The sequence below is a fragment of the Xiphophorus couchianus genome, chromosome 20 (genome assembly GCF_001444195.1).
Source record: "Xiphophorus couchianus chromosome 20, X_couchianus-1.0, whole genome shotgun sequence".
Lineage (NCBI taxonomy): Eukaryota > Metazoa > Chordata > Actinopteri > Cyprinodontiformes > Poeciliidae > Xiphophorus > Xiphophorus couchianus.
Genome location: NC_040247.1, coordinates 4,018,900 through 4,042,630, shown reverse-complemented (window position 1 = coordinate 4,042,630; position 23,731 = coordinate 4,018,900). Strand labels below are relative to the sequence as shown.

The following is a 23,731-nucleotide window of genomic DNA, read 5'->3' as shown; positions in this document are numbered from 1 at the left end:
CGTCTGCCCTCTAAGGGGCAGCACCATATTTATCATGATATTTTTGTAAACTTAATCTCTAATACAAATTTGACAGACTGCTGGAGAATTAGAAATCCTAATACCAGACAATACTCCTGGTTCAATCCTCCTGAAATGGCCAGAGCTTTAGGCTGGATTACTGGTTGATAATCCCTGATAATCTGGTAAATAATATTTCAAGTTGTGAAATCTCAGCAGCTCCTCTAACAGATCATTGTTCAGTTACCTTGTTTCTCTCTCTGAATAAATCTAAACCACCTTCAAACTCAGCTTGGAATTTAATAGTAATCTGGTGAATAATGAACTTTCTGTTCAGAAGTCCTGAACCTCAGTGAGGATATTTCAGTAACGGATCTGTCGCCCTTAAATACGTTTAAATTTAATGTTAGGACAGCAGCAATAAAAAGGCAAACTTGCTTCACAGCTGAGGAGACAGAAATGTTACCCCGCAACCTTGGAGGGCTGAGGGTAATGTATGTGATGGTCTTCCCTCAACGTGTGGTGCAGCCTGTGGTATAGAAAAGATGAGGCACACACGTTAAGCTTTCGCCAGCATAACAGGAAGATTTATTCTTCTTGTGTAATGAACATATGTTCAAATATTTGTTTTTTAACAATTCAAATAAAAGTGCATGAATTTGCTTTTCGATATTTTAATAGCCTTCACGACCTATTCTGCATAGGTAAAACACACTTTAATGTCCAAGCATCTTATCTTACAACAGTTATCTGCCAGATAAATAGATACCAAACTAGAAAGAAAAAAATGCATCAAACCAGTTCAATATGCAATTGGTAGTACTTTAGCCGTTTCTCAGCTAGCTTAATACATAGAAACCAAAGTCCGCTAGCATTAGCATACCCCAACCTCCAGAACTGTGTCCCGTTTTCCACACAATACTCAATACAAACTGGACAAAATGACTCATTAGTCAACAACCGATTCAATGAGCTCTTTAACTCCCGAAGGTCATCAATATATATGTATAAAAATACATTTTACCAACTTATTACAAAAATTAAAAATACAAAATGAAAAATAATGTTGGGGTGCCTATTTTTCTACTTCTTGGTTTTTATTCACTAATAACTTGTTTTTCCACCCCTCTACAGAAACAATCCCAGTTTATTAATTATCTCTGTCCAAAATCAGTTTTATTGTCTGGAAGCTGGGTGAGCCTGATGTTATAAATCTAAACTAGATCAAGTTTTTCGAGATAAATCAAACTGGGCTTTCATTTGCTCCAGGGCTCGGTGGATCCAGGACGGAGAAAAGAACGCTTCATAATTTTTCAATCTTGAGAAGCAGAGACAGTCCAAACAGAAGATTCAGAAACTAATTATTAGTGGTAGCGTCACTGCAGACCTGGATTTAATATAGACATTTTTATAGTGATCTTTATTGTTCTGCGTATTCAGAATCCAACTGCCAGTTTTTTTTTTTTTTTTTGGATGAAATTCAGGAATCTGTTGAAAAAATTAACCTCTGCATTTTCCTCACCACCCTTCAACCGCAGATCATGACAGTTCAGTTTCCATGGAAACGAGTTTGACCCCTAGTTTCTCTATGTCAAGAGGAATCAGGCAGGGCTGCCCAGTTTGTGTGGGCAGAGAATCGTCCGTCCATCCGTCCGTCCATCAGGAGGGCTGCTTTTGCCTCTCCAGCTAACGTTCCTCTATCTACTTCATAAGTAAGCTAAAACTTTTATCAAGCTGTATTCTCAAGCTGAGCCCAGAGATTCCTGGGGAAATAATAGGAGATCTGCTGCAGAAGAACCAACAGTTTGGTTGTTTGGTTTTTTTTTTTTTTTGCGTGATTTGTCATAATATCTGGAATTTTTATGGTTTTGTTCAGCGGGAGACTTATTTTCTCTGATCATTAAATCTCTCCTGTATTTGTAGAAAAGCTGATAAGAACAAATACTAAAATAAAAACTATATTTGATGTTAAAAATTATCTAAATCTGGCAGCTTTGGGTTTGCGGGATGATTTAAAGAGCCTCAGCAGCAGCTCTGTTTCTGGAAACGAAGTGAAGCTGACTTCAGACAGCTGCTTTCTAACCCTTCATGGGAACTTCTCAGTAGTTTCCACAAAGAAAAGAAAACCCTGTGAATAAATCCTGTCATCCTGAACTCCTTGGTTCCTTCAGATTTAGGAGAAAATTGATCCCTAAATCCCAAAGAAATGCAGGAAATGGGCGCAGCCTGAAAGTGTGTAATCCTCCACATTCTGGACTTCACTGCTGTCCTCTGCTGCATCCATTTCCTAAACATTCAGGCCATTATTTAGAACTTTATCTACATTTAATGTCATCCTGCATCTCTCTCCGTTTCTGTAACAGGTAATAAAGCGAGGCTTCTGGTGAGGAATGCGGCTCTGCGGGCCAGATGCTGCGCAGAGTCCCGGCGGAGCGGTCAGGAACGTGTCACATGATGCGAGCGGCATCCCGAGAGCTGGACGTCTGGACAGCGTCCTGGACAGCTCATTACTTCCTCACTGCGGCTGGCGGCCCTCCAGATGTGCATCTGCATCCCGGCTGGCCGCAGGCCGTCAGTAAGCAGAGCTCACATCTTATCTGTCTCTGTGGGTTTGGAGTGAGCTGCTCAAGGTAGAAGGTTAGTTAGCTGTGAATGAAGCGCCTGAAAGCGATCTCCCAGCTTTAATTCTTGTTTTCTTATTTGTAGTTAGCATGAAAAGCCGTCCGTTCCTGGCCGATGCAGTGAACCCCTCAGAGGCCGGCGCTGCTTTAGTCAGTCTGAGGTCATTAGTCAGTAATAGTTGTCACATGTTGGCAGCAGCAGACGACCTGCTCTGCTCTGCAGTCATTAGCTGAAATAATCAGGCAGACGGAGCCGCCGGGACCGCTCTGCGTTTCGTCCCGATCTGCTGGAGCCGTCAGGGCTCTGGAAACGCCGCCGGGCTTTTCAGTTTTACCTGCTTCATCTTTAAGTAATCTGATTACTCTGACATAGTTTCAGCTTTAACGGTCTGTTAAGCATTTAATCAGTTCATAAAACCTGAGTGGAGTTGCCCCCCACCTTCTTCAAATCAGACAAAATTGGTGTAAAACGTTTGTGCAGCAAAAATTGTCGTTTATTTTGGGAAATGTTGAACCAGTTCAGTTTGCATTAAAGTGAATTTCATCAACGTTAAAATTAAATTATTCATGTTCAACAATTTCAAATGAAATTCACAGATGCAGCATGAAGGTGAATGAATGTTCATTGACCTTTGATGACCTCTAGAAACATTTCTTTATATCTTTAAAATGAAAGCAGCACAAACGAAATTTTTTGCTGCACAAACGTTTGAGACCAATTTTGTCTTGATTTGAAGAAGGTGGGGGGGGCGACGTCACTGAGCTGTTCAAGCTCGCGAAGCAGAAGTGAAGATAAAATCATTGTTTTGATAATTCATTTTTAATGTATTATTCAGTCACCACGGTAACAGATTCAGTTTAGTTTTGTACCACCAAGACGGCCGTTGATAACGCACAGACAAGCCGCCGCCGCCGCGCTCGGGCCTCCGCAGAACCTCGCCACCATCATCCTGTCAGCTTCGCTCTTCTGATCCACGTCCAGCTCAGAAACGACTGGATCTGGAAGGTTCTGTTCGAATCCTCACCGCGCGCCGCCACCAGGGGGGTGGAGGACAGTGGCGGTTCGATTCTCGGTCCAGAGCTTCACCGCAGCTTGACCTGACCTCTGACCTTTACTGCAGCTTCTCCATCTGCACACTTCTTGACTAATCTACTGCAAATAAAAGCAGTGGAGGAAAAATCCTCCCAGTCTGAAAACGGCTTCATTAACTGGTTTCACCTTGGTGATGCTTCGTTGAGTCCAGAGATGATAATCCATCTGCTGTGACTAACGGAGTAAATTATTATTTACTGATTGAAACGCTTCAACGTGACGTTCAGCTCAAGCCACCTGAGGATCGTCGGAAACTGGTTTTTAAAGATTCTCCATTAAGTTTTATGTTTAGAACCAATGTGGCTCTTTTTCTTTGAATCCGTGGCTCAATTTCAACATTTTATATTTGAAAAATGCCGGAAGGAGCTGGATCCATGCAGCGAGTGTTTTCTCCAAGTACGTTCCTGATGGGTTAGGAACCTCCATCACACGTCATAAAGTGGATTTCTGACATTTCTCAGCGATGTTTATCTGGCGTCAGCCTGCAGCGGCTGAGCCAGTGTTTCCTCAGACCACACACCTGTTTGGCTGCATCTGAACGGCTCTTACTGGAAGCAGCTCAGAGATTACAGTGGAGAACGAGGAGAAGGTTTTACCACGGAGATTTCTGCTGCTGTACTTTGATGTCAAACTTCAATGCAGAAAAACTGAGAAAATAGAAAAAAGCAGCTTTAAAAAGGATTAAATGATCTACCTGAATATTTTGATTATCCTAAAAGGGAATGTAAAATATCTGCTTTTATTCTCTGACTAGTAAGAAGAACTGTTCAAAATGTCTTTAATTAAAGTATGAAGTGTCAAAATGCTTTTCAATTTATCTAAAATGACGTTGCTGGATTTGTCAGATGAAGGATCACACATCCGTAGATACAATGAAAGATTTCTCAAACTTAGCTATGACATGTCAAAATTACATTTTTAAATAAAAACTGTCCTCAAGAAACAAGAATACTCAAAACATTCATAAAACGGTTTGTCAGCTGATCAGATGATCTGATTTGATATTTAGCATAACCTGATAACACAGAAAATGTGACGTTCTGTACAAATTCTGCTCTTTTTAAGACTGAAATTGAAGAAATAAAATTTGTAATAGCATTGTTTGGGGAAGCAGAACTGGAGAGGCGGAGCTGCACCCAACCTTTCATCGTTTGCTAAAATAAAAACATCTTTTGGACGTCATCTGGACAACACCGAGTTTGGATCAAAGACCAGCGGTTTAATGTTTCTGGGCAGAAAACATTTCAACGTTTTCAGGAAAGCTGCAACAGCTCAGACACAAACATGTTGGGATTGTTTCCAGAAGACACTTCATGCTCAAATGAAAGGAAATCCCATCAAACCTGCTCAGCATTTTGTTCAGCCGCTTCAGGATGGAAACAGATTCCTGGTGCTTCTGAAATGAGCTGCTAGAGACCAATAAAACAAGGAACTGAAGACATGAACCAGTTCTTTTCTGCTGAAAACTAGTTCTTTTCTGCTGATTCTGACCATTTAGTTGTTGTTTTCTCCTCGGTTGATTCTTGATGACCAGCAGCTGATCTGAACCTCACAGTTTTCAGCTCCAGTCTGTAAATCTGGACCAAATCCTTGGTGTCCCGATGGTCGGCTTCGCCCTCACCATGGGCTTTCTGCCACCTAATATTCAGCTGGAAGAATTTTTTCATCTTCTCCAAGAGAAAAGTCTCGGTTTCGTCGTCATTTGTCTGCAGAATTTCATGCACCAAGTTGCAGTGAAGCAGCTTTAATCTGCTCATGGTTATTTATGTTGTGGTTGTTTCTTAAATGCATCCTTGTGTTGTTTTGTAAATCTTAAATAGCAGTTCTTGTTTCTTCGAAGGCCCTGGCTTTTTGCTGTGGTTTAGCTGATCTTTCTCGGTATTTATGGCGTGGACTTGTGTGCAATCAATAGAAACGATGCCAGGAAACACAGCTCTTAAATCAGACATGAAAAGGAGGATTTTTCCTCCCATATTTCTTCGTCAGCCATACCAAACTGCAGAGCCGTTCCCAGATTTTGACTTTTACATTTATCCATTTTAGACCCAGTTATTTCTATTTTCTTGTTAATCACTGATGTGTTTTTAAGTGTAGCTCATCGGTCAGAACCTGCTGCTTGGCGTTTTGCAGGACTCATAAATTCAGCCAAATCAGCAGGAAAAGGAGCCGCTGCCTTTAGATGGACGCTGTCTCTCTGGATCAGGTCCAGTTTCCCCAAAGGTTCACCAGTTATCACCCACACAGCTCCCAGTGGTAGCTACTGGTCAGTAAAGGAACGACTGAATGAATGACTGGAGCTGCATGGGGGCCAGGAGCGGATGGATAAAGAACTCAATAAATTAAATCACTCTGAACCGATACTTCAGATTTTCTCCCAGTATCATTTGCCCACAGCTTTGAATCTTTAAAAATGTCAGCAGGAGAAAATGGAAAACTCCAAAATGTTTAGCGTAGAACCACCGCAGCTGCAGTAAATTGTTTCCAATCAGTTTAAGATGCAAGCATGTGAGCAGAGCAGAGAGGCGGCTGATGCTGGTGTGAAAGTTTTATGCCATTGTTGTTAACACATGTTCCTCACAGTGGGAAATATTCACACTGAGTTAGCGTGAAGCGTGAGAGCGAAGAACACCCAGGTGGACGGCTCCGCTCTGCTCCTGTAGCAGCAGGATCGACAGCTGAAGCTGCATGGTGTTGACAGAAACGCCACATGCACCTCGACCCACAGAGAAAACAGACGGCGGCTACAAGGTGCGGAGAGTTAACAGCATCGCTTCAGTGAATGTTTTCTATTATCGGCTCCCGGGACATGAACTCTGAACCCTGTGGGTTCACACGGATGCATTTTACTGCAGAAACATAAAATTATCTATGGTTTGTTTGTAACCTCTGTTTAACCAGGAGGAAAAGACGCTGACAATCCTGTGCAGCATTTATTATAGCAGTTTATGCTACAAAAGCCTAATTTATTCTCTAATATGCTCCCTGGGAACTATTAAGGAACTTTTAATGAGCGGAGAACCATCTGAAGCCTCGGGGAAAAGCTTCCAAATGACTAAATGAAATGCACTCAATGTCTGGCATTTAGCTCTGCTAGATGGATCAAGAGCAGCGGGGGTCGCTGTGCCGTCAGACCGTCTGCACCTGAAAACACATAAAAAAACCCTCATGAAAGCACAGATGGGGTGAGTGTGACCCGCTCAGGGGAAAACGCTTGTTGGGTCCTGCAGTGGCGATTGTTTGCCAAGCCAAACATCCAATAAAAGTTCCATCGAGCCACTACTGAGGCACTGGGGGCAAAACAACGTTCAATGTCTAAACTTGTTGATTGTTCTGGATGATTTATTTTTCTGTTTCAGCAAACAATTGCAGAGTTCAAACTTTGCTTTATTCTCATGCTGCCTCTCTTGCTCTGGTAAAATCCACAGGCCCCAAACCCAAATGCCTGCTGGTCCCGAAGCAGGCCCTGCACTTATAGAAAATGGACCGACCCACATTACTTCCTGTTTTAGAAAATAAATAAGAAAAAAATAATAAAACAAAAAAATAAATAAAATCAACAATTAATCTGCAAATAAACTCTGTAAATAATACAAAAAATATAAATTTAAGAATAAACTAACAAAATTCAAATGGATGAAGAAATAAAGAATAAATATCTCCAACAGGTCCAGTTGCCCCGTCTGTTAAAACCACAGGAGGCTTCAGGTGTTAGCATTTAATCTCATGCTGGCTGATTAAAGGCTGGCAACTTCTGGGGAGCTACCATGGCAACCAGATGAAAATAAACAACACAATATGGCGGAGGGATCAAAATCAATGTGGTCTGCCTTAACCCGACTCCGGACCGCCTTAACCCGACTCCGGTCCGCCTTAACTTGACTCCAGTCTGCTTTAGGTGTGAGGTGTGAACGCTAATTGACCTCTGACCTCTGGTCCTCCAAACCTCAGTTTGGGTTTGGTTGAAGTGAACTCTGTTTTGGTTTAAATGTGAACACCAAGCGGACCAGAGACCGCTCCAAAAGCAGGAAGTGGACTACAGCGCAGGGCAATCTGGGTAAATACAGCCAAAGCTAACGTGCTAGCCTAGCGCTAGCAGCAGAAATGGCTCCTGGTCTTTAGCCAAAGACTAAACAGAAATCCTCCAACCGCTAAAATCTGACGCCTCCATCTTGTTTCCATCTGGTGAAGAAGGAAGTTGCTCTCAGTGTCTTCAGAGGTTTTTGTGTCGTTTCCTTCAGTGGTTCTTGGTGCAGCGCCCCCACAGGCCAGGAGGGGAACAGGTTGGTTTGACTCAGAGAACCACAACAGCTGGAGGTGGAGCAGATGATGGAGTTCTGGTTTCAGTAGAACCGGGTCGACCGGACCATCAGGAGGGAAACAGACTACAAGGACTTTTTAATTATCTGGACGGATAATAATAAAATACAGTGAACTCTTGCTGCTTCACGGATTTGCATCATGCATTGTGTTCTGCATTCTGATTGGCTAAACAGTCTCTCCGCTTCTTCTCTACCTGTGTGTCAACAACGTTGCGGTTTAATATGTACACGTATGTAAAACCAGTGTAACCAGGATAATTTTTCTATATTAGATTTAGTTTATTTTATTTTCCATTTTGTTAGATTTAATTTTATTTATTTTTATTTAAAAGTTTAATTAAAATCCCCCTTTCTTTAATCTATTTAACACCAACCAGGCGAGAACAACATTGTTCTCGCGCGGGTTTGACGTCATGTGACAGCTGCACGTCAGCGTCCTAAATTGACAGCTGCGGCTTATATGGCTGCTAATCGCACCTTAGGTAGGAAACGCTGTCGGACCCTGACGTACAGACGGGTGATTAATCAACCGAACGTTGTAAAGATCACGGTTGGTCAAGAGGGAACTGATCCCTCGCTCAAGGAGTGGCTGAAGGGTCTGGAATACAGCAAGGATTGTCTGGCTTCATGCTGACCAGACTGGCGAGCTAACCGTTTAAGCGGATCCGGAAATACAACACCTATTATCTGAGGAAACTCTTCCGAACTGGTTGGAGATTCAGCCCAACAAGTCTTCACTGAAGGAACTGGATTATTATTATTATTATTTTGTTTTTTCCCTTTCATCATCAACAAAGACTGGTTGACTTCCTTGGTATAAGGAACCCTTTTGGACTCTAAACTGTGGACTAACTTGTGTATATTGTAAATATTAATACAACTCACCAATTTTTGCACCATCTAGCTGTCTCTGTGTTTTTACAAATTGCCACCTCCTCCAGCAGACGAACCTAGTTTTTAAGGGATCACTTGGATTGATTTTAATTTGGATTATTTCAAATCCTACTAATCCTAGAATGCAACACGGGTTACAACAGCTTGCCAAATTTAAGTTTGCAAATTCTCTTGCAATTTCAAGAATCTTTTTGCCCAGAAGACAAAAGAGCGAAAACATCTACCGTTAACTATGTTCTTCTCTCGATAAAACACACCTGCACCGCGGGTTTTAGAAGAAAAAACCGCTACCGAGTGGAGTCAGGATGCAGCGGCTCAGTCAGAAGAGCAGTGAAATACACGAGAGTCACTATTTGTCCTACTGTACTTTGTATTTTTTTTCATGATCATTTTTCATTTTCTCCCGTTCTAATCCAATGACTCGGGTCGCTGTGGGGCGGTGCTGATCTCCACAATTTGAAGCCTTCACTTCATATTGATGATTAAAATTATTTTACAGTACAGTAGTTATTTGTAAAAAAAACAAAACAACGTTTATACAGTACTTTTACACTGCCTGGCCAAAACAAAAGTCGCCACCAAAAAATGGTCACACTCTCTAATATTTTGTTGGACCGCCTTTAGCTTTGATTACAGCCTGCATTCGCTGTGGCATTGTTTCAATAAGCTTCTGCAGTGTCACAAGATTTATTTCCATCCAGTGTTGCATTAATCTTTCACCAAGATCTTGTATTGATGATGGGAGAGTCTGACCACTGCGCAAAGCCTTCTCCAGCACATCCCAAAGATTCTCAATGGGGTTAAGGTCTGGACTCTGTGGTGGCCAATCCATGTGTGAAAAAGATGTCTCATGCTCCCTGAACCACTCTTTCACAATGTGAGCCCGATGAATCCTGGCATTGTCATCTTGGAATATGCCCGTTCCATTTGGGAAGACAAAATCCATTGATGGAATAACCTGGTCATTCAGTATATTCAGGTAGTCAGCTGACCTCATTCTTTGGGCACACAATGTTGCTGAACCTAGACCTGACCAACTGCAGCAACCCCAGATCATAGCACTGCCCCCACAGGTTTGTACAGTAGGCACTAGGCATGATGGGTACATCACTTCACCTGCCTCTCTTCTTACCCTGATGCGCCCATCACTCTGGAACAGGGTAAATCTGGACTCATCAGACCACATGACCCTCTTCCATTCCTCCAGAGTCCAATCTCTATGCTCCCTAGCAAACTGAAGCCTTTTTTTCTGGTTAGCCTTACTGATTAGAGCTTTTCTTACGGCTACACAGCTGTTCAATCCCAACCCCTTGAGTTCCCTTTGCATTGTGCATGTGGAAATGCTTTTGCATTCACAATTAAACATACTCCTGAGTTCTGCTGTTGTTTTTCTTCGATTTGATTTGACCAAACGTTTAAGTAATCACCGATCACGATCATTCAGGATTTTTTTCCGACCACATTTCTTCCTGGAAGACAATGGTTCCCCACCATCCTTCCAGTTTTTAATGATGCGTTGGACAGTTCTTAACCCAATTCTAGTAGTTTCTGCAATCTCCTTAGATGTTTTCTCTGCTTGATGCATGCCAATGATTTGACCCTTCTTAAACAGACTAACGTCTTTTCCACAACCACAGGATGTGTCTTTTGCCATGGTTGTTTAAGAAATGAGGAGTTACTCATTGCATCAGCTGGGGTTAAATAACTTGTTGCCAGCTGAAACATAATCGCCTATGCAGTACTTATCCAATAGGAGGCTTGTACCTATTTGCTTAGTTAAATCCAGGTGGCGACTTTTTTTTGGCCAAGCAGTGTATTTGTTAAACAAATGCTTGGGCCTGTAAAAAGGTTTTGTTCTTTGGTTTCAATGTATTATGGAGTATTTCATTGTATAATAATTGTAAAAAAAAAAAAAAGGTTACCACTTCACGGATTTCGTCTATCACGGGTTCTTTTTGGAACGTAACCCAGGGTTCACTGTACTGAAAAAAGCTGACTCTGTTTCTCCACTGGATTTGGCTCCATTCAGATCCTCTGATCCGTTCGGCACCGTCAGCCTCCTGTGGTAAATATTTCTCAGACCGATTCCTAAACATCACAGAACATTAAATTATGGTGGCAATGAATCAATAAAATCCAGAAACTGTTAGCATAACAGTCAAACCAAAATGTTTTGGTTTGACTGTTATGCTAAGAAACTAATAACAGTTGGTTTTAACAGCTTTTTATGTGAAATGAACGTTTCCTTGTTGCTCCATGTGAGTCTGGTGTCTTCTTCACTTGCAGAAACTCTTAAAAGGCTGCAGGTTTTATGTCTGTGTTCAGGGATTTGCCTTTTATGACGTTACATTCCACATTGAAACATCTGAAGCCCAGATTGTTTTGGCCTGTTCTTCTTAAAACCCTATAATCCATATTTATTCGTATGTGCAGGACGGGTTCTGGCTCTGTCGTAGCTTTGCAGAAAGAAAGTTTTCTCTGACGCTTCGTAAATTTGACCAACTCTGACATCAAGCTTGGAGCTTTAAAGTCCATCAGGAGATAAAAAGTGAGTTTTATATAAGGGTTTCTATAAAACTAGCAGCGTTGGTTTTAAATCACAGCCTGGTTCTGCTATCAGAACCAGAGAGCCGTTCTGATTGTTCCGTTTCATCTGAAGGCCCCACAGCTCAAACGACTCAACATATCAGGACTGTCTGCTGCTGCCGTGAGGCTTCATGGGTTTTTTTCTGGAAGCGACTTCATTCTGGCCTTTCTGGCACTTAAAGAGATGCAGAGAACAGATCAGATTCCCGGGTCAAAGGTCAAGGCTGCAGCTCCTGTCCGTTCTTTTATGAGGGAAGGAGGGTTCCTGTTTTTTTTTTTTCCAGTTCTGTTAAAATCAGGATGGAAGACGGACGACTCCTCTGGGAGCAACTTCTCTGCAGGTTCAGCATTTCTGTCACATACATCATCCGACGGTTGGGTCGGTTCAGAAACCGGACATAAATATGTCTAATCTAAGCTTCTGGAAAGAAAACGTCTTTTCTCTAACATGCTTGGCATTTCAGAGAAAACCAGGAATCTCATCGGAGTTTCCTCCTGTTAATAGAGAGGTTTCAACTTAAAATGGATCCTTTCTCACAGCTTCACTCCAGGACGGCGAAGGAAAAACGCCAGAGATGATAAAAAACAGAGACATGCAAGACCTCACATGACCTCACGTGACTTCCCAGGCCGTTTACTTTTACAAAGTAAACTGAAAGGTTTATTTTGTAAAAGTTCATAGAGGTTTGCCAATCGATTGGCCTCCAATCACAATCAACCAATTTCTGTGAAAAAGTGTATGATCGGTGATCGATCAATGTCTCTTGTTGCCGATCACCAAAACCGATCACCTGTATCTCCCTTCGCAGCCTGCAGCTCGTCTCCTCTTTCCTTCTCACAATCCTAAGCGATGCCGTGTAGAACTTCAACGCTCTCAGAGTGAATGGAGACGTTTGCGTGTTGCGGCGGAAAATGACCTCAGGGGTGAAGCGCATCAAAATGCATCAACACAATGAATCTCATGACATTTAAAAAAACAAGAACTTGACGGAGTTTGGCTGCATCGAGGCTCAATGCAGGAAAAAAGCGACCATACAGCAGGTAGAGCAGCTTAAACTACCAACACTCACTGGATTAGCATCACAGTCAGAAAGCTAAACAAATAACCCCAACAATAATTCATGTCTTGGAGCTGCGGAGTGAGACGCTGGTTCTGCTCCCGCTGTTGGACCGCCGCTGCCGGTGGTAATATTTCACAGACGGAGCCACTGAACCTCCAGACAGTGAACTCTCACACCGAGCAGCTGCTGAGAGCTGCAGCAGGGAACTGAAACAGATTTTAGATATGTGGTAAAACTTTCACTGTCCTAACATAAGACAGATCCACCCATCCATTTTCTTTACACCTTGTCCTTGTGGGGTCAGCAGGGAGCTGGTGTCTCTCCTGTGAACGTACATGAGACAGATAATCTCTGAAAATAATCAATCTCCTCCTCCCTGTGTTCTGCAGAATCACTCCGCTCAGTCAGACGCAGCCAATCAGAACCAGCCCCGATCATAACCGATCGGTGATCGGCGGTGATGGGAATCAGCAGAAGAACCTGAATGGATCGTCCCTAAAACCTGAGCGGCTGGAACTGTTTTTGGGTCGAGACGTTTGTGCGGCAAAAAAACCAAACCATGAATGAATTGTTCTTTAAAAATGTTAATCATCAGAAAGGAGATGATTGAGTTTAAATCATTGTGCCATTAACTGGGTGTTTTCTTGCTGCGACAGGTTTAGTGTATCATGACAATTATTAGTTTAACACCAGGAAGTGTTTCTGGTTGAGTAATTTACAGTTTTTCCATAAATGTTTTTCACTTTGTGGTGTATATAAATCTTAGCATTCGGTCTCAGACCTGCTCTGGGTCTCCATCCCTGTTATTTCTCTCAGTTTTTAAGTTTTGTATCCCAGATATATTCCTGCTCTCCTGAAGTTCTCCAGAAACCGGAAGCAGCCGCCTGTTTCGTTCGTTTTGGATCTCCCGCTCTGATTGGAGTCCGATCTTTTCGGACAGATGTTTGCAGAACGGTCAAAGTGCAAACTAGAAATCATTTTCTAGTTTGTTTCTAGGGACGTCTGGCAGCTGTTGGGACTTGAACCCGCCTGACGCGTCGCTGTGTGAAAACCAACATGGCTGCTTGACAGATGAAAGCTTTTATGGCGAAATGGCTCTGGCCTCTGAAATACAGTATCGTTCAGCCATGGTGATAACGGGATCGCTCAGCGGAGGGTCTGGTTCACATTTATATGTCCATCCAGAGGATTTGACCTTTTCCATCCCCTAAACCTCAGCAGCGCTGGTCCCGCCTCCGGGCCGAACCTCCCAGTATATCTTCATCGTGTGAAGTTCCAACAGGGAAAGGTAGTCCAGCTTACCAGGAACGAAGCAGCGGGAAAAAGAAGATCTGGACGAAGGGAAAACTTTGATGGACGGAGAATCGGCCGGAGAAACAAGAAGAGAGGAAAATATCTGAAACGAAGCGAAGACTCGAATCAGAGCCGAAGAGGAAACAGGAGAGAAAACAGGGAAGGAATCAGAAGAGCAGAGAGCGCCGCGTCCCGTCAGGCGCAGGATCCTCAGGTAGGAGAGCGACCCGCTTTTTAGGATGGAGCCGAGTGACCGGACACAGACTGGAGGATGGCCGAGCCCGCTGAGGTCCGGTTAAAACCGCTGAGGTCCAGTTAAAACCGCTGAGGTCCGGTTAAAACCGCTGAGGTCCGGTTAAAACCGCTGAGGTCCAGTTAAAACCGATCTGGTTTTACTAAAGCTGGTTCAGTTAATCTAAAACCGAAATGAAACGACAAGAAACGGATCCTGAATTTTGAGTCGGTAAACAATAAGGATTCACTGAGGAGAACACAGACCTGGTTCTGGTTCTGGTTCTGGTTCTGGACCTGGTTCTGGTTCTCAGTGCCACTCAGACTGGATTGGTTTTTGGATCAAATCATCCTCAGAATCAGAATCCGGATCAGAACCGACCGGATCAGAAACTGGCTCCTGCAGTGCTGATGGTGAAACTGAATAAAACGAAGCGATAAAATGATCCGAATCCGAATCGGTTTCCCCGTTTGGCTCCTGTCAGCAGGAAGAAACAAGCAGCAGCTTTTTGTTTCCCTCAATAATAAATTCATAACAGAGAATAAAATGAAAAGATCCAAATAATCTGACTAATAATCCCAACGTTATAATCTGATTATTACAGAAAAAACTCACTGATGACTCAATGAGCTGAACTACATAAAAATAATTCAGAAAGGCTCCGGAGGGAACGCTTGTGTTTTAGTTTTTATTTACGAAATTAAAAATAATGTGACGGTCCGACTGAAACCACTCCGGTTCCGACCGCTCTGGTCCGGTTCCGACCGCTCCGATGTCAGGAAAAACTTTATCAACAAAAAATAAGTTAATGTTTGATAAAAACAGCCAATAATTTCAGATGGTTCTGGTTTGGTTTCCTCATGCAGTTTCCCTAATGACTCTATTTATAATTATAATTATTATTATTATTATTATTATTATTATTATTACTGCTATAATATGAATTCAGAAAAAAATCTAAAAGTCATAAAATATGCAGATCAGATCAGAAATATGGAATTATTTTGTTGGAAGATTAAATATTTTGGAAGCTTTATTTATTTGGTAATTAATAAATGACCAAAGTTGAGAACTTTTTCATTTTGTTGTTTAGGATTAATATCATCATTATTATTATTATTATATTTAAATCTTTTTCCTCAAATGTTCAATTTTCTGTTTCTTTGTTTTACATTTGAAAGAAAAATCTCCTTTAGCAACAAATAATTTCTCATAAAACTAAAATACTGTATTGCAAATCAAAACACTATCAAACTATTTTTATGTCAAATTAATCCTTATTTTGTTGAATAGTTTTTAAATGATCATGAAACCGATTTTGACAGAATTTCTGGTAAACGTGAGTAAAATGGATGTTGACCTTTAACCCACGAGTTTCATGTTTTTATGCCTTTATTTGCGATGGATAATCTGATCCAAAACATCCAAAGCTCTGAGATTTTCAGGCTGAAACCTGAACGCCCGTTCTGGTTTATCAAAATACATATTTCCTGTAACTTTAACATTCTTTTATTAACACAGAGGATTTATGTGCAGGAAAATGGAAAAAAGCTGCATTTCTCCAGTTAGTAGAAGAGATGCATTAAAAATGTAAAAAGGGAGAAACAAGTTTCTGCTTGTAGTTTCTCTTTTTAATCTGATTATGAGAATAAAAACCTTAAATAGGTATGTTCCTTCCAGGCTGGAAGGTGAATAATAAATCAATCCCCACAGCATGACACTGCCTCCACCATGAAGACATTTTATTATTATTATTTATCTTCTACTATACAGAATTATTTTAGTATTTCCTCTCGTTCCTGACGGTCGTAGACGAAGCGAGCAGCCGCTGAAACATCTGCACAAACGTTACCGACTGGTGCTCTGAGTTTTCTGTTGCTTCGTTTCTTGAATCATGTTTGGGTCGGCGGGGAGCGGCCGGCCCGGTGCGCCGTGACCCTGGGGGTCGCCGATCGTTTTAAGTGGAGTCAGAAAGTCAGAGTCTCCGTGTTTCCTCTCTGCAGCGAGTCCCAGAGGAACGCTTAGCGTTTGGTTACCCATGCAGCTTTCACACCATTTTACTGGGTTTTATTGCGACCGATGGGGTCAGGGGTCAGGGGTTCATTCATGTTAGGGTTTGGTTTCTATCCATAAAAAGCTGGAATACTTGCTGAAGTTTGTTCCAGTCTTTTGCTGCAGCATGATGGTAAGAATGATGTAGGGATGTGCCATACAGCATGAAATTTATATCTCAATATAATTTGTGTAAAATTTATCAATACATTTTAAAAAATCACATGCTAATTGAGTGTAATGTATTTATTTGTGAGTTAAAACTCGTTTAACACGCCATCGTTTCTGTGGATCTTATTTATGTTTGTAAATGTTCAGTTTTACGTTGCTGCCTGTCACGGCCTTAAAAAATCTCTTTTTAAGGGAGACGTGGCGATAATCTCAGCGGCGACTTCCTGGTTAAATCAAAGTTAAATAAATAAATGAAAAGTGTATCTCTCTAGAGAAACATGCGTTGAGTCCTACCTTCTCTTCCAAGTGTTGTGACTGTTCGGCTGCGTTGCTGCGATCAAAGCTCATGCTGGTGATGGGAAAACAAATCATTTCCTGTCTTTCACTCAGTTTGCAGGTCATAATTTTCTGCTCCTGTTCTGATTGTTCAAGCCTCCTGTGGTTTTAAGAGACGAGTTATTTAAACCCCACTAGTTATTTACTCTGTGAGATGTCCTGCAGAGTCACGCTGTGCGTTTTACAAGGTGTTTTATGATTTCGGAGAGACCGTCAGGCTGTCACTCCGCCACACGGCGGGTCTGACTGTGACATCTGCCGCGCTCATCCTGAGCGCTGCTGAGATCGCGGGAGGTTAAACCTCAACCAGGTCCAAATAATAATGTCTTGCCTCTGCCTTTTTACTGTGAGCCGCGCTGCTTCCCGCCGCTCTGTTTTGATGCTAGCTGGTTACGTCATCAACAAGCAAGTAGCTGGTACAGATTGCTATCCTGGGCCAAATTCATATAGTTTCTACCGAATACTGTTTATATCGCACATTCCTATAGAGATGTAACGTAAAACTTTGTGATTTATCGTTAAATTCTCTGATTTATCGTTGACTCTAATTTAACGTTAAACTCTGTGATTTAACGTAAAAGTCTGATTTATCATTAAACTCTGTGATTTCTTGTTAAACTGTGATTTATTGTTAAACTGTGATTTATTGTTAAATGCTGTGATGCTACGCTGAACTGAAACGCATCAGATTTTTTCTAGAGAGCTTCACAAAGCTCTGCCAGACATTACGCTCCATTATTTTCTCACATCTGTAAATATTTTTTGTCATTTTTCCAAGCAGTTATGTCTTTAAATCGTTTGACTTGAAGATGTAACGACCCACTTTAGAGTGGAGTGCCTCAGGGTTGTGTGCCAGACGTGAAGCTTTAAGTCCAACCAGATGCAGGTCAAGGTGTTGTCAGGTGCTTACAGACAGACAGACAGACAGACGCTGCTTCCAACATTCCTGCTTGATGTTTGTGGCGCTGCTGAAACAGCTACCAAATGTTTCAGCTGCTTTTTCCACATACAGTCGCATCCTGATACTTTTTCACGTCTAAAAGTGCAGCACGTTTAAAATAATACGCTACATTTCATTAGTATTAGCTGCCTTCTCACTGTCAGGTCTCTGATTTTCAAACATTTGTCCTGCAGCTTCTAGTTTCTAAACATCTGAGCTGACACAGATCTACGTTCTTCAGAAAACACCCCTTTCTTTTTTATCAGAATCTGTTTGTGGAAAAGGTAGGCTAATGACTACTCTCTATTTTGAATGACTCCACCACTAGTTGTGTGTCTATTAACGATAAAATTGTGCAAACTGACAATTTAAAAAATATACCGTAGTTATTTAATAAAAACGCACATTTTTGAAAAAACTCATGTTATTTTGATAAAAAGCTTTTGTGCTTGGATGACGAGGTTTTTTTGGCCGTATTGAATATATTTTGTAAACAGTTTCTTGGCGTCACACCAGCCGGATGGAAACAGAGAAATGAAACAGCTTCAGTAAAAGTTACACATCCCGTCATGACGCAGCAGAAAACTGTGAACGCATTCAGACAGGATGGGAATTCATGTTTCACACAATCTCATTCCTCTCACAAACAGGCCATTATTTTAAAACTGGAAATTCATTCCAAGACAGAAACAATCTGACTGTTTCTTAGAGATCATTTCATCGTTTTCTTTTAGTTTGAGATTTCTGGAAGCAGGTCAGAGTGAACCATACCTGAAAACTCAATGAGTTGAAGATTCAAACTGGGAATCAAATGTTTTTATTTCTGAAAACACAAAAGAAAAAAGAAACAGCCATCAGTGTTTTCTGGCCAGTTACTGGGAGGTCCAAATCCAAAGTTTAATATTGTGCAAATATGTGTGTTAGAATCAACAGCATCTGGAGTGTTTTATGGGATTTTATGTCCTAGAACCACAGAAAGTAGAGCAAACAATCAAGAAGTGGAAATGGGAAATACTGCATGCTTTTTAAACTATTTTGTAAATAAAAAATCTTGTGACGGGTATTTATGTTCCGTCCGCGTCAAAACTCAAAACTACATCTGCAAGAATTTTACATGTAACCCGATTGTCTCTACGATCCGCCAGGTTAGATAAAAGTTCCCATTTGGGACTGTTAGATGTTAAACTACATTTCTAAAAGTCTCTTGTCTTTTAGAGTTGCATGTTTGATATAGTTGCAGAAATAAAATATTTAGATTTTATTCATCTGTTACAGAAAAATATGGAGAAAACAGAAAAAAAGTAAAAGTTTAAGAAATGTTTTAATTTTCTGAGTTGGCAGGAATAGTCGTAGTCCAGGTTGGGAAAAAGATGATCCCACTTTTGATTGTTTCGTATTTTAGGTCAGTGTGTTGTTCATCTAAAATAAGATTTCCAAACTGATAAAGAAAACACAAACATGTTTTTCTCTTTCTTTCTGTAATTATATGCATGTTGCTGAAATCTTTGGTGAAGTAAATATGAAAATGTTTATTATTGTCTTCATGTGTTCCTTGTTTGTTTCAGGATGAAAAGGTTTTTTTTCTCTCTGGGCTGAAATCGTTCTTTTTGTTGCTTCTCGTCCGGCCAAGCCTCCAATTTAGCAACATTTTGTTATAATTTTCTGTTTCATACACTGATGGAATAAATATGGAGCAATTTAATCTGACAGCTGCAGGATGAAAACATTTTGGGACAAACAGAACATGTGCAGCTCATGTGTTGCTAATAAACCAGCAACACTTAAAATAATGAGACTGCAAACAGAAAATCTCAGATTTATTTCAGAAGTGAAGCCTGGTTGCCGGGTGAGTTTGTTCAGGCTCTGTGAGCGATTGAAGCAGGTTGGAGATCAGTGCTTCAGTCAAATCTGTCTATCCAGAGCAGATCTAAAGGACCTCATTATTTCTAAAGCATCTTTCTTTTTGCTGAGCGCTGATCTGTGGCTGCAGCAGGAATGAAGTCCAGATGTCTGAGTGTTTCTACCAGGACGTCTGCAGCTCCTCCTGTCTGATCATTTATAAAAGTTCTTCATCTTCAGAGGGATAGGTCAGGGGTCAGGGTCTCTGACGTAAATCCTACAGCGGATTCAGAACCTCTTCATCTGCTGCGCTGCCAGAGCAGGCCGCAGGTTTTACCTTCATCAGCTTTAATACCAACAACCAGCACTGATCAGTCTGACTGAAAGCCTTGGACCGGCCCTGCAGGATGAGCTAAATCTGCTGCACTGAGCAGAGATGAGCAACAAACTGAGATTTAATTAAATCCTGCTAATGTGGCTTTAGCAGCTCTAACATTTCTGTCTGTTGAGTTTTTAATAAGAGACACAGAAACTATTCTGGCTGCTCAAGTTTGTTGCTCGAGTTTTTCTGATCTCCGCATTAACTCTGGCTGACTAAGTGGACAAAACATTTGATACGGTTTGATCCACCGTGCAATCAGAAAAATAATACTAAAAATAATTATAAAATAATATAAACCAGCGTGAAGCTCCTCACCGGCTGAACCTGCATGATGAGGTCAGCGCTGGTTCGTTAACCGCTAACGCTCCGACCAACCGGGACCACAGACATGAACAGCGCCACACGCTGGGCAGCGAGTTGAGATGGAAACGCTGCATACAATTCTTTGTTCACAATTATAAATCATTCTCACCGCTCGCTCAGTCTGCACCTCTGAAAGCGACTACAGTTTATTCCTGCGGTTCACGTAGAGCTGCACAACCAGAGCTAACACGGTGGGGTTTAAACTCCGACCTTGCCGCGCGCTGCCGGCTTTAAATGCATAAACTATAAACATATCAGTTATAAACTTATCTTTTAGGAATAAATCTGCTCCGCCAGTGAAACGCTCAGAGCAACAGAGATGCTTGCAATCTGGCAAAAAACAAAGAAAAAAAATTAAGCGATTATTTTTATTAAAATTATTATTATTTTCTTAAAAACATAAACATGCAATGCTTAGCCTGGCGGGGGCTTGTAAAGCATGGCGGGCTGCCAGGCTTACATTACTCTGGGGGAAACCCTGGTTTTGATTAGGCCATGGACCGATCCTAACCTGATGTAAGGAAGTATAACGAAGCGTGGTCATGTTGCTGTGTCACTGTCTGTCCAGGAGTTGCCGTTGCCGTTGCTGCTTAAGCCTTATTGAAAGACAACTTGTTGATGTGTTTGTCTTCTCCTTCCAGAGAACGATGCAGGCCTTCCTGCCGCTGGGCTGCTGCGTCCTGGCGCTAACGCAGTGCTGCCTTGGCTCCGCCCACATGATCCCTGATGACAGGCTGTCCACCAATAGGGTCGTTGCGTCCAACGCTCTGTCTCACAGCCTGCAGATCGACCCGCCTCCTGTTGTTATTGTGGGTAAATATGAACTCAGTGTTTACCTCTTCATTTAGATTCAGTGTCTGAGTGGCGACTGAAGCATATTAGCCTTTATGATGATATTTCATAATAAAAGCCAAAGCCGTTTATGATAAGAGGCGAAAATACGACATATTTCAGCTTCATGTTCTGTTTCAGAGCTGAACAAATCCACCAAGAAGAAAGAAAAAGGAAAGAAGCAGAAAAAGGTTGGTGCAGCTGGAACACTGCAAAAACACTCAGAGATTTTAGTGAAAATATCGAAATACAATTAAACTAGCTTATTAGCAAGACAGAGGAGCCTGTTTTCAGTAAATAATTATTGCATATTGATAAAAAAAAGGGACTGGCAGATTATTTCACTTATAACAAAACATTTTTCCATATTATCAGAGAAATAATCTGTCAGTGGAAATATAACTTCATATTAATATTAAGGAATTACTAACTTAAAACAAGCTCCTATATCTCTCTGAAAAGTTAGTTTTGCTTTATTTTAAGTAAACTAAAATATTTTCACTGGAGAGTTGAAAATAAATATTTGGTAAGATTTTGTGTTTTTGCAGTGTAAACAATGATTTAAATTAAGAGTAATCTCTGTTTTACTGATTATAAGTCTGATGTCTATATTTTTTTATCACATTTTATTTCTAATATCATTGACCTGCACTATTCTGTTTGCTGAGTTTGTTAAATAATTGATCATTTTTAGTCTGTTGTGCTTCGACCAGTGAAGTTAAACGGAGGACGTCAGATTAAATCTCTTATTTTCTTTGGTTTCTGTCCGAATAAGTTTGCTCGGAAGCGCCCGCCTCCTCCGCCGAACTGCATCCCGCTGTGGGGAAGCTGCAAAGCTCCCGGCAACGTTTGCTGCGACTTCTGCGCGTTCTGCCAGTGCCGGCTCTTTAAGACTGTGTGTTTGTGCCGGATGGGGAACCCGCGCTGCTGAGCCGCCGCTTCAGGAAACCTCCTGCAGCGACTCGGTTTGTAACTTTGCCTGAAACTCGCAGCATGAAAGCACTTTATCACGAAGACTGCGCCGACGGAGCAGCGCTGAGCGAACACAGAGAGGCTTTTCGCACTGATTTCTGTTTTAACTGTACTTTAGCTGAGCTTTAGCATGCTAACATGAAAGGATTCAGCCCAGGCAGTTTCCTGTCAAACTCCACATGATGCTACAAGTATCAACGTGTTTATGGCACATGCAACAATAAAAAACCTTTGTGGCCAATCGAGTCTGTTTCTTTTTATGTTTTATGAATTATTCCAGCATGTAAATTAGGAAACAGGAAGTTTGATCTAATTCTGTGGGTTGTTATCGTGACCTGCCAAAATAGTTCAGATATTTCTAAGTAGTGAACGATGGAACTGTGCAGTAAACTACCAGAACATCCTGAAGGCCGTTTGGAGTGGCCTACTCAAAGTCCAGACCTGAAACTGATTGACGTTTTGGTGGAAAACTGTCCAGTGTGTCTCGGTCACCCGAAGTCTGCAGCGCAGCAGCAGAAGCCACATTTCGCTGCGGCTGTCGCAGGTTCTGGCCTGATGACCTTTGACCCATGTCTTCGTCTCTCATTACCTCACTTCCTGTCTGACCGCTCTGATATGAAAGCTTTAAAAAAAAAAACGATGCAAATATCTTAGACTAATTTATAAGAAATTTTTCTTCAAGAAATATGAATTTGTTTCAAGTCAATAATTCCTTAATATTGGAAAAATGTTCAGATTATTTCATTCATAATAAAACATTTTTTCCATGGAACTTCTCATGAATACTGAGGAGTTTTTGACTTGAATCCAGCTGCTTTATGTTTCTTGTCGGTTCGTTTTGTCTTGTTTAAGTGAACTCAGATATTTGCTCCACTAAAAAGTCCTGCTAATGATTTGTTTTTGCAGTGCAGCTGTGAACAGCAGTTTCATTTAAATAAAAAGGATCCATGTTTGCTCCGAACAGCGGGAGGGAAACACTGACATATTCAGCTGAGGAAACATGAAGGTAGCACTTAGCTGTTGGGAACCGTAGGAATGTTGAAAACGGTCCAAAGACCATCCGCGTCCCCCTCGCCGGAGGCTATAGGGGGCGCGATGCGCAGGCCATACTGTCCCGAGGACCCCCGACGCCACGGCGATCACCTCTCGTTTAAGCCCCCGAGGGTGAGTAGGTGTCCAATTTAGCAGCCCAAATCAAGGCTGCTTTTTTTCTTTGGCCTAAAGTCCAGGTCGGATCATGCTGCAGTACCATGAGCCTTACGGAGCTCCATCCGTGCTGCACGAAATGTGCATTAAGCAGGGAAAATGGCTTCCTCCTCAACCGTCGGGCTACATCTCGCTCATGCAAAACCAGCCGGGCCAGCATTGTATTTGCCGTATGACCCACAAATCTGGTTCTGCAAACCCGGCATCTTATTAAATAAACACAATTTTGTGTTTGTGGGCCCCCGCTATGCGGGACAAAATAAACTTTGTGGGTATGGTGGTTCAGCAACCATTTCTGGTGTCTGAAACCCCATCCCTGTCCAATTGTGCTCGGCTCAGTCTGTGATCTGAGTTTGGCATGAACGAGATGGTCTTTCAGGTTTCTGTTTCGTCGGAAAGCAGGTATGACTCTCCTGTCGGTCAGCCTTCCACTAACAGTTTGGAACCCTACAAAATTTTGTCTCAAACCACAGGCCAGATTGACATTAGCAGGTGAGTAGGTGCTGATGAAAGGAAGTGTCACGGTCTCATCCGGCTGCT

General features: G+C 41.7%; 1 protein-coding gene across 4 annotated transcripts; it reads left to right on the top strand.

Moving 5' to 3' along the window:
* The first annotated feature begins 2,350 nt into the window (after positions 1–2,350).
* asip1 (agouti signaling protein 1) lies at positions 2,351–22,230 on the top strand. 4 transcript variants are annotated; one of them, XM_028004024.1, is made up of 4 exons: positions 2,351–2,575; positions 20,824–20,995; positions 21,155–21,203; positions 21,782–22,230. In XM_028004024.1, the coding sequence occupies exons 1-4, from the start codon at positions 2,540–2,542 to the stop codon at positions 21,942–21,944; spliced, it is 420 nt and encodes a 139-aa protein (XP_027859825.1). In that variant the 5' UTR covers positions 2,351–2,539; the 3' UTR covers positions 21,945–22,230. The 4 variants fall into 4 exon arrangements, with proteins under 4 accessions (XP_027859825.1, XP_027859827.1, XP_027859828.1 ...); XM_028004026.1 differs by having other exon boundaries at positions 2,527–2,637; XM_028004027.1 differs by lacking the exon at positions 2,351–2,575 and adding an exon at positions 13,691–14,081.
* Positions 22,231–23,731: the final 1,501 nt, after the last annotated feature.

What these genes read in the sequence shown, in the direction of transcription:
- asip1 (XM_028004024.1), top strand. Translation starts at nt 2,540, where the DNA reads ATGTGCATCTGCATCCCGGCTGGCCGCAGGCCGTCA. An exon ending in CGGCTGGCCGCAGGCCGTCA is followed by an intron (nt 2,576 to 20,823) that starts GTAAGCAGAGCT and finishes TTCTCCTTCCAG; the next exon opens with AGAACGATGCAGGCCTTCCT. An exon ending in GCCTCCTGTTGTTATTGTGG is followed by an intron (nt 20,996 to 21,154) that starts GTAAATATGAAC and finishes GTTCTGTTTCAG; the next exon opens with AGCTGAACAAATCCACCAAG.